Genomic DNA, 11,190 nt, shown 5'->3' on the forward strand with positions numbered 1-11,190 from the left:
AGCACCCGCACCATCCCACCTGAATCTGATCTGAATCCCATTGAAATGCTGTGGGATGACTTGAAATACTCTGCACATGTAAGAAGCCCCTCAAAACACAGCACAGTACCTGTCAGTTTAAATAATTTTGCATGGAGGGGTGGGCAAAAATTCCTCCTAGCAGATGTCAGAAACTGGTAGACAGTTACAGGAATCTGCTAAAAGGGGCAGTACCAGTTACTGAAGCAAGACATGTACTTATTGTTTTCAACAGAAAAGGATATTTCAAATCATTTACTTTTGATTAATGACGCATTATACTTACTTCTTCACATGACTATATGTAATATGTAACAGGGTAATAAAAGCATCAGTAAACCTGAAATTAAACCTGGTACAATTGTAGCTGAGATCTTCACCGTTAAATACTGGATTTATTACCTCAGCATTTCCTTTATATTTCATATAGACTGTTTGGGTACCATCTTGTCTTTTTTATGCATTTATATAAAATAAATATTTTTATTCTGATATTACTCATTTATCATCAGAACCTACAACTAAGCATGATAAATGTCAGTACTAACCTCCTTTAAAAGAAATAACATTCCCATCACTCACCACTTTAAAACTACCAACCAAAAAACAATAAGCATATTTCACTTTCAGGTCCATGCAATTACCCAGCTACACAGGTACAACTACAAGTCACTGTCTTAAATGTGTCACAACCTACAGTGTGATTATGTGCGCCACGTCGTTCCCTACGGATTACCTCAGGAGAGAGGAGAGTCCAGCTGTTACTGGAAGACTCACTACTGCCGGTGCTGTTATCAGACATCACTGTCTTCTTGCTCAGCACCTGCAACATATAAAGGCATGTTAATTGTATTACCTTAATGAAGTAAGTCTCTCTGAGTCCGATTAACGCCATGAGAGGAAAGCACTGAGGAACAAACAACACACATGTTCATGAAGGTGCTCATCTACACTCCCATGGAAAAAATGGGTCAAGCCCAAAATAGCAAAACGTTAAGCTGTTAAGGGTCTTAACAACAAATCATTCACCAAATAGGTAAAGTATTACTCAGCACTGATGGCTTCAAACAGCTGACAACATTGCTGAGCTATTGTGCGCTTAATGTGAGGCCAAATATTCCCAAGAGGGTTTAAATCAGGACTCTGGCCAAGCCAAAACCACACCGTTCTGCACACTGCCTGGTAGTGTAAATGGTTTTTGTATGTTTGCATCAGCAGGAGTGAATTAATCAAATCTGGAAGAACTGCTGGAGTTCCCCTTTACCTGTCAAAATCGTGACTGAACCAGGGGCATAACCTCTCATTCCCACTCATCCAGCAGACCAAAGGAAACCTTAATTCCTCGTTCTGGGCTATCCTGACGGCACTCTGAGGCACAGTCAGCCAAAACACTGAGCGGGTCGTTTATCTCATGAAAAAACGTACAAGCCTTCCGAGCCTGCGCTGAAGGCTAAACTAGGGTGTAACCTAGCTACAGTCAAAAACTGAGAGGGGCGTTTAACCTGCTATTAAAAAATATGGGCCCACAACCTTCAGAAGCCACTCGGAAAGTGAAATAAAAGGGGGCGTGTGGGAATTTAGGTTACATGTCGTTCGTCGAGAAGAGCGTCGCCATGAGAGCAACTGGCTCTTACGTAACACACATATACATACACACACACACACACACACACACACACACACAGAGCCTGAAGGCTGTTCAAAGATCACAGACAGGTGAACAGCAGGTTAAACCCACGAACCCAGAACCTCCCTTGATCCGTTAGCGTTAGCTGGGTTAGGTGAACTCCGGCTGCTTCTCTGTAAGGCCAATCTCAAACATGCCCCAAAACGGAAAGACTGCAACGTTAGCTAGCTAAACATTCAGCACGCCTGTCCAATAACGTCAGTAAACCTGACGGACTGCTGAAGACCAACGCACTGTGGCTGTGTTTTGGTGGAGACGCTAATGTTAGTCTGGCTACGGCTATTGTCTGGCAGCAGAGCGATAAAACTGCTAACCTTAACGTCATATGACGACGCTCTTTAACGGCTATTACACACAGCTATTTTCCCCACAAACGCAGGCTGGCGAACGGACCACCCCAACCCGAACCAGCACACACAGACACAACAGACGAACACGGAGCTGAAGTCGGCTTTTTTTTTATTCCCCAGCTTCTTGTTCGAATTTTCCGTTCCACCTTAAATGGTGCGGCAGTTGGACCCTGGCGCCCGAGGCCAGACTGTAACTGCCGCACTATTTAAGGTGGAACGGGAAATTCGAACAAGAAGTCAATCTCAGCCTCGCTGATGAAACGAAGCCTCCCTGATGACAGTGTGGAGAGCCCGGCTTCACAACCGCGATCCAGACTGATTAAAGCCGTCATACCGCGCGTGTAAAACCACAATATCAGCAAATCCTCTTCGTCTGGTTTATGAAATCCCGAATTCCGTGATGCGCCCGTCTCCCCTAAACTTCTTAACTTTAGGAAAGCCAAGTTGCGTTCCGCTTGGATACGCTCCCCCTCTCCTCTCCAATGGGATGGGACGTGACCCGCTCTGTCCCGCCCTCAAGCGCCAAAGAGCCAATCAGAACGTTAGTGTCGTGCCCACCGTGATTGACAGCTCCAGGTGACAGCGGCAGCCTGTGTAGCTCTTGTCTTAACGCTGGCTTGAGAGAAACCTAAGTACAGTCAAATCCCAACACGCATGTCGCCTATATATAGTGAGAGGCGGAGACACTCTCCAGCAGTTTACTGACACGTTTGCTTATCCAAGATTAAATTTGTTGGGGTTTCCCCAGTGGACTCTCCCTACCCATTAACATTGTCCTGCTGCATCATTGGCCTTTTTCATACAGTAGGGCAGTGTAGACAAACAGCACTGCTTGTAATACAACAGACAGAATCGTGTCTGTGCATAGAGATAACTGATCAAAACGAGTCTTCATTTTAACTGCACATCTGTAAGTGGGAAACATAACAGTGGAAAGACAAGTTGATGGTGCTGGAGCCGAGAGGTTCAGGCATGTACAGGCCAGTTTGCTGGCATCACTTTGTAGTCTGTGTGTTCTTCTCAATACATTAGTCATATACTGAAATAAACAGCAATCATATTCAAGACACAAATAGCATCGACAATCTATGGACGTCAATGTGTTACGTTTGCTAAGACGAGCAATTCAGCAGCTTTTCCTTTACATGACACCAACAATGCTGTCTGTTCATAAAACAGCCTAGAACAAGTATGTACAAGCACTGTGTTCATAACAACAACTGTTCAATGACTGAGATGCCTCAGCACAGTGGCTCAGTGACTTTGCTGATCACAGCAACTACCGGTAACTCTGAAAGACTTGAAACAGACATCCTCACCAGGCTTTCAGAGTCATTCACATACTGCAGCCTGCATGAAAATACATTCACTGAGCATTTAATTAGGTACACGTACCTTGTATCTACATTTATTTAGGACACACTGTAGTCCATCTGTTTATTTGAAAAAATTGTTATCACACCATTACCCCTTTCACCAACAGTCAGGACCCCCACAGAGCAGGTGTTATTCAGGTGGTGGGTCATTCTCAGCACTGCAGTGAGACTGATGTGGTGTTGGCGTATCAGTGTGTGTTGTGGTACGAGTAGATCAGACCCAGCAGTGCTGCTGGAGTTTTTAAACAATGTGTGCACTCACTGTCCACTCCATAAGACACTCCCACCTTGTAGATGTAAAGTCAGAGATGATAGCTCATCAGCTGCTGCACAGTTTGTGTTGGTCGTCCTCTAGTCCTTCATCAGTGGTCACAGGACGCTGATGGCTGGATATTTTTGGTTGGTGGACTATTCTCAGTCCAGCAGTGACAGTGAGGTGTTTAAAATCTCCAGCAGCACTGCTGTGTCTGATCCACAACACACACTATCACACCACTACATCAGTGTCACTGCAGCACTGAGAATCATCCACCATATATCCAATGATCCACATAATACCTGCTTTGTGGTGGTCGTGTGGGGGTCCTTGTTGGTGAATGGGGTAAAGGTAGGATAAGAAATTATGCAGAGAAACAGATGGACTACAGTCTGTAATTGTACAACTACAAGTGCATCTACATGGTAGATATCATTTTCAGTGAGTATAGATAGATGCAAGGTAGGCGCACCAAATAAAGTGCTAACATGTTAGAAAATTTCTGCTTGAAATGCCTTCATTGTTCAAAGGTACCGCTGACAGCTCACAAACTCCAAAGAATCATTACCTCTCAAGAATTTCAGGTTTTAAGGATGACAAGCCTATTGGCTTATCTCCATGCACGCTGGGGAACACAAGCACTGTTCCCAAAAATGTTTTTAACAAGTAAATGCAAAGCTGACAAGACAACTGATTATTTAGAACAGATCAGGCAACACACACGTTCTGCTTTCTTGAAAGCGCTGGTGCTGAAAGCATGATTGGCTTTGTATGGGGAAAAAAACACTTTCTGAGATATTAGGCCACCAAGATAAACTATCAGATTGTCAATTATGTTTATTCATCCTTTATTTATCCAGTGCATTCCCTGAATAAGATTCATTTTACAAGAGAGCCATGCCCAATACAACCATTTAAGTCCAAGTATGGAGTTAATTTTACACCCAAAGTTTCAAATGAAATGATATAATCCACAAGCAAAATGTCACCAAAATGTCCAAGGTACGTTGTAATAATGACAGTTCAATCAAACTTAATTTTTCAATAGATTACTATTCATTCTTACTCATTCATTTTGATGTTTTGCCAGCCTTTTAATTTTTTTCGATTTACTGATTTTGCTGATGTGTTGTTTGCTTCTGAAATCTTTCTTTAGTTTCTGATTTTTGGCACATTTTCACAGAGGGCTTAGAAGAGGAGAGTCACCCACACTCTCTATTGTTCAACTGATTTGGACTGATTGGTCTTCTGCGTGAAGCACCCTAACATGGTAGAACACATACTGAGTGCTGTCATGGGTGCTGCGTTGTACTGGCATCAGTGCCGGTCCTACCTATTAAGCAACATAAGTGGCTAACTTAAGGCATCCTGGCCATGCAGGGGCACCCAAACAACTTCTGGTTACAGTGTTATTATGTTGTGCTCCTTTGCCCCTAAATGACTAATAATTTAATGCAAGAACCTTGCTAAAATGACGTGGACTTTTTTTTGTCTTTTTTTTGTTTGACTCCCCCTGTCTTTGACAGACTGCTCTCAAGCCTTCTTTTCTTGGCCCTCCAGTCACTGCTTATCAACCACTTCCATCAACCAGTCACTCAGTCAAGTCTTCAGTTCAGCCTCTCAGACGTATTAACCGCCAGCTGCTATGAGAATCAAGATTAAGCAATCAGAATTATACATAGTTCCTGGGAAAGTTATTCCATTTAAAAAGCTTTAGGCAACATTAATTAGCAAAATATTAGAATATACATATTTGACAGTGATATTTACATTACACAGTTCAATGGTATCTTCAAATAAATACAGCAATACTATTTTGACAAAAGGCAATCTAATAGTGTAATAAAGTTTGAAATAAGATTCCTTGTGATGTTCTTTCTGAATACTATATGTTGCTGTAGTTAAAGAACTAACAAAGTCTCCAAAAAGGGACCAAGAATTGATATTATCCAAATAAGCCATGAATGAAATATTTATAATAAAAAAAATCAGTGCTGTCAACTCTTCTACCAGAATTAGATCAACTAAGTTTAGAGATAAGCAAGAAAAACTGCATACTGAGACACACCACTTGATCCAGAATGCTGAAAAAGTTATTATTAATTAGCCTTTAATTTCACAATAAATCAGCTCGCAAGGTGGGAAACTCTGCTTAGAGCCCCCAAAAAAGTTAGAGCCAGCCTTGTTAAGGACATTTTCCCCCTTTTCAGTTTATAAAAGCAACTGTGCTAAATGCACATTCTTTCCACTTATAAATACACAAAACATCATTTTTAAAGGAATTTAATTATTTTACAAGTTACATACAGTAAGAGAACATGTTTATTGTCTCATTGTATGAGGAGTTAGAGAAACCAATTCAAACATCAATTTTTTTTCCTTTGGAAGTTGGACAAGTTTTCAGATTTGCAAATATCCTGCAGCATATGATAAAGTTTTTCAGAGGTATCCTTTACAGTGGCTAGGCTATGAAGAACCAGCTGGGTGAACAGGTTTGTTACAGCACCACCCTGAGACAGACCCCCCCCCGCCCCCCCATGACACCCTGTACTTCGCACCTTGGATATCAACGAGCAGTGTTCTTCACTGCATCCACAAATGCAAGTTAAAACTTTACGATTCACAGTAGCAGCAAAATGACATGAACATCCAGATATGCTGCACTCTATTCTGGGCTCAAGCTAATCTGAAATGGACTGATGCACAGTAGACGGGTATTATGGTCTGATGAGCCAAACTTTCAGGTTGTTTAGGGAAATAATATCACAACACATGGTGTTCTAGAGGTCAAAGAAAATCCTTCCAATTGTTACCAGCATAAAGTTTAAAAGATAGAGTCTAACTTGGTATGGGGTGGTATTAGTGCCCATGACATCAGATGCTAGACTGACGTACGTACCTGCAGTTCATATGCAAACAGAGTCTAAAGTTATTACAACAGCCACATCTAAACATGACAGTAGAGGAATAAGTGCTGCTTTACTTGCTTTATTGGAATGAAAAGGCAATGATATTTCTGAGCAATTTATTAGGAGCACTACACTACTACTGGGTACTCTTCATGGCATGAATTCCACAAGATGTTGGAAACCTTCATTTGAGATTCTGGTTCATGTTGACCTGACTGCATTATGCAATTCCTGCATTTATGGGTGCACTTTCATGCTGAGTGTGTCCTGTTCTACCATATCCAAAGATGTTCAACTGGATTCATAAGTAGCCATTAAAAGATGAGTACATTGTGGCCAAGAAGGAATGTACATGGTCAAGCAGGGATTTGTGCGACATTTAAGTGATTATTGATTGTTAATAACAGGCCCAAAGTGTGCCAAGAAAACATTCCCCATCCCATTAAACCAGCCTGGACTGTTGACACAAGGCTGGCTGGGTCCATGGATTCATGCTGTTGATGCAAAATTCTGACCCTGTAAGCCACAGGAAAAACTGAGATTAATCAGATCAGGCCCATTTTTCCCATGCCCACTGCAGCCTAGCTTTCTGTTCTTGGCTAGCAGAAGTGGAACCCAACGTAGTCCTCTGCTGTTGTAGCCCATCCACCTCAAGGTTTGATGTGTTGTGCATTCTGAGATGCTTTTCTGCTCACAAATATACAGCGTGGTGCTCTGAGTAACCATAGCCTTTCCATCAGCTCAAACCAGTCTGGTCATTCTCTGCTGACCTCTCTTTCCAATAAGGCATTTCTGCCCGCCTAGCCAATCTGGCACCAACAATCAAGCCACATTCAAAATCACTGAGATCGCATTGTGTCCCCATTTTGATTGTTGATGTAAAAATTACCTTAAGCTACTGGCCTGTATCTGCATGACTATGTACTGTGCAGCTCGACATTCGTCATAATTTTGCGCTGCTGAGACTCATAAACATTCAGGCTGGTGTTTCTGTTCAAAATCAGAAGAAACTCATCGCAGCTCCTCCGAGTTTGAACAGAGCCCGAGCGCGGCCGGAGGAGCTCATGCTAACGAGGGACTACCAGCGGTGGACGAAGCACACAAATCATGTACTTGAGTTAAAGTAGAGATACACAAGGTGAATTATTACTCCAGTAAAAGTACAAGTCCTTACTCTAGACCTCCACTTCAGTAAAAGTACAAAAGTATTTGTCTTCAAATGTACTTAAGTATCCAAAGTAAAAGTACTAAAAGATTAATTATGGCTTTAATGTCCTGTTATCATTTTTGTAACAAGACTCGCTTCATGAACTCATTTCAGGTGAAAATCCTCCAGCGTCTCTCTTGTTAACTCAAAACACTGAAGGTAAACAGTTTCCATCAGGGAGAACCGAGTGGCTCTGAAATCACTTTTTACACACAAGCAAAGTTTCAGTTTAAGATTACTTTGTAAATTAGTTTCAAGTTTAATAAAAACTTTAAACTCAGGATCACAAATAAGTTTTCCTTTACTGTGTTGATCTGCAGGCCTCTGTTCATAAACATAAACTAACCCAAACTAATTTACTATAAAATGAAAGTGTTTGTATGAATTCAGAAAAAAAGAAACCTGCCAGTCACGACTGCATATGTGGACATATTTCTATACTGTGGTCTATTTACACAAAGTTAGGTTAGTTCATCATTTAGGTGACGCATGTGCTCCCAAAGTTTTACACTGCTGTGCTGATATTGAACCGTGTGCTGCACTGGGTTGGTATGACCAACAGGTCAAAACAAGCTCAGAACAAAGTGACCGCTGGGCCCTGATTGGTGCTCTGGCTTTGCTCTTCTTTCGTTTTGACATGTTACGTTTTTATACACACAGAAACCAAAAGGAACGACAGATTTCTCAAAATGTAGTGGAGGAAAAAGTCAGATATTAGACTTTGAAATGTAGTGGAGTGAAAGGAAAAAGTCGCCCAGAATGGAAAAACTTCAGTAAAGTACAGATACACAAAAAAACTACTTAAGTACAGAAACTAATTACATTTACTTAGTTACTGTCCACCACTGGGGACTACAGATCATTTCAATTTCAGCCAGTCAAACGTTAGCAAGCAAATAAAGTTAAAGGGGGACGAAAAATCTGCAAAACTACTTAATGATCTATCAATGATCTAAATGTAGACGAAGTCAGTCAGAGTTCTGTGTGAAATGTGCCTTTCTGGAGAAATTTACCGAGTCAAAATATTCACCATTATAATACTAGTAACAAGACGTCTGTCTACACTACAAACAGCACCATTTTATCTGCTACCCCAAATCACCAGTGAACTCGCGCGTGTATTAGAATGTTTTATATTCCACGCTGATGAAGATAAATCGATCGGCGCCGGTGTTGTGCCGAATTCGGCACCCCTGTCGCGAGATGCACCCCTTCACAGGAGCGCGCGCGCCAAGTCTTTAGCTCGAAAGCGGAGATAATCCGCTTTTACTGTACACACATCGATTTGAAGAACCTGCAAAACATCACTTTCATTTTGATCAGCAACACAGTAAATCGCTGTTTCACAGAACAGAAACACCCCAGCTGTTCTTTTAAAGCACAGTGACTCGTAAATATTAATATAAAAGTATAGTGTAGCCCACAAACACCGCTGCCTACTCATTCTGCGAGCAGTCTGCACTGACCTTGTATGCAGCAAAACTTGTACATTTCTATTTATCAGCAAAATATACACGTGAATTTCACCAGTCTGGATCAGGTGCTTTAGATTTTACACTCTAATGGCAGTGGCGTGTAAAAACTCTCAGGAGATGCAACCCAGTATAAATCGGGATCCACTCTGATTGCTGCCATGTAACCTGCTTGGATACACGCTGCTAAATCCTGTCATTTCACTGTAGAGTCAAAAGAACATCTTTGGAACCAACTTGCATGACCTGTATAAGCATCCTGGGTGTGATCACAGCGTGGCCAGATGTGAGAAGCAGTGCACTTCCCAGCAGGTATGATACTCAGTTTAGACCAGGGTGTGACGCCTGTACGAGCACCCCAGACATTATAATAATAATGAAGCCAGAGTTTAGAGGGGGGCATTTTCTGGCAGGTGGACTGCCTTAAACGGCCCCCCGGTTAACTTTGTTTCTGTTGACACAGCTGTGAAACCTTTTAGTGATACATAGTAAAACATACACCTGTGACCTTCTTATGAGTAGAACTATGAAATATGTTAGCAATGTACCCTTTGGGTCAGGGATGATTTCAGGGATGCATCACCAACTTAGCACAAACCAGCATCTCTGGCCGGTTCTCTGCTATGAACAGCGTTTCCCTGCCATCTTCTTTGGTGTGACTCTACAGGGACAGGACAGGACTCAGCAGCGCGTATTCAGGCCGAATTCGGCGCGACACCGGCGAGTTCAGCCTCTTCCTCGGTCCTGCAGCTCTGCCTTCAAGCTGCTGGCGCTTCGAGTCAGCGGTGAACGCTGGTTCAAATCGAGTTGACTCGGTGACTCTGTGACTCGGTTTTGGACACGGACCTTTTCGAAGTCCAACACACACCTCGTCATCTTCCGGAAACGGGTAAGGAAACTGTAAACGTGATCTGAGCAAATGCCGCTGCCGGTGTTGTGTCCGATTTGGGCCCCTTTCAAATTCAGGTTCCCTTTCACACGTCCGGTGTTCGGGCGCGCGCATTCACGGAACACAAAGCAACGACGGAACTACGAAAAGCGCCGTGTCACCCGTTCACAATACACACACACACACACACACGCATATCCTCTAAGCCGCTTATCCTTCTGGGGGAGCGGGAGCCTATCCCAGCAGTACAACCCCCGATACACATTAACACTGCAAAATTAAGACTCCGTGATAAACATCGTCTCCCAGTCCAGAACACAGTAAGCATCTAATCTTACCGACACTTCTGTGCTGTTCGTCGCCGACTGGCTGAATACAGCGGCCGTGCAAACTTCTCTTGAACCTTTCCGCTTTCCGTAGTTCCAGTGTCGCTTGCCGCGGTTACCCGCTGAACGGCCGCCGCCGCAGGAGCAGTGAGCTCGCGCACAGGGGTCTCGGTCCAGAATGGGGGTTCGACAGGAAGCACGGAAGTTCATCTGGACTAACAGCTAATACTGAAAACTTTACAGCAAAGCCATCACATCATTGGTCTCCGGTACCAAGCAACGCATTTCTAACCATTTCACGTAGTTACTCATTGGGATGTAGCGCGCGGAGGCAGTAACGGTTTGGACGTCTGGTTCCTACAACTCACAGGTGAACTTCTGACTGAACCTCTCTAGAAAGCTGCGTTTCACACCAAGCCGCTCTGAAGGGTTTTGTTCACATCTAAACCCCTGAAGAAGTAATTCTGCAAAATCGGTAAATTCCCCTTTAAGAAAACAAGACCATCACCATCTACGCCATCAGCAGCTGGATTTAAACGATTAAAGTCGAAACTTCTACAAACACGTGGCTTGTCTTGTCTGCAAAGCTCTGGTTCTTTCAATTGTCGTCACGCCTGCAAATGTGAAGGATCAGAATGATCACATTTCTGAGATATTAAAGAAAAAAACCTCAAACTGTGACCTCCGTCAGAGTCGTAAA

General features: G+C 42.8%; 1 protein-coding gene across 1 annotated transcript in view; it reads right to left on the bottom strand.

Annotated features, from left to right (window-relative positions):
- pbxip1a (pre-B-cell leukemia homeobox interacting protein 1a) overlaps positions 1 to 10,962 on the bottom strand; it is a 30,323-nt gene extending 19,361 nt beyond the window's left edge. Inside the window, exons 1-2 of the mRNA XM_017708531.2 lie at positions 10,503 to 10,962; positions 755 to 841 (exon numbers count right to left, since the gene is read on the bottom strand). Coding sequence (XP_017564020.2) covers positions 755 to 841; positions 10,503 to 10,700 — 285 coding nt within the window. The 5' untranslated portion in view covers positions 10,701 to 10,962. The remainder of the gene's footprint in view (positions 1 to 754; positions 842 to 10,502) is intronic.
- Between the last annotated feature and the right edge of the window lie 228 nt (positions 10,963 to 11,190).

This window comes from Pygocentrus nattereri, chromosome 1 (genome assembly GCF_015220715.1).
Source record: "Pygocentrus nattereri isolate fPygNat1 chromosome 1, fPygNat1.pri, whole genome shotgun sequence".
In the NCBI taxonomy this organism is placed as follows: domain Eukaryota; kingdom Metazoa; phylum Chordata; class Actinopteri; order Characiformes; family Serrasalmidae; genus Pygocentrus; species Pygocentrus nattereri.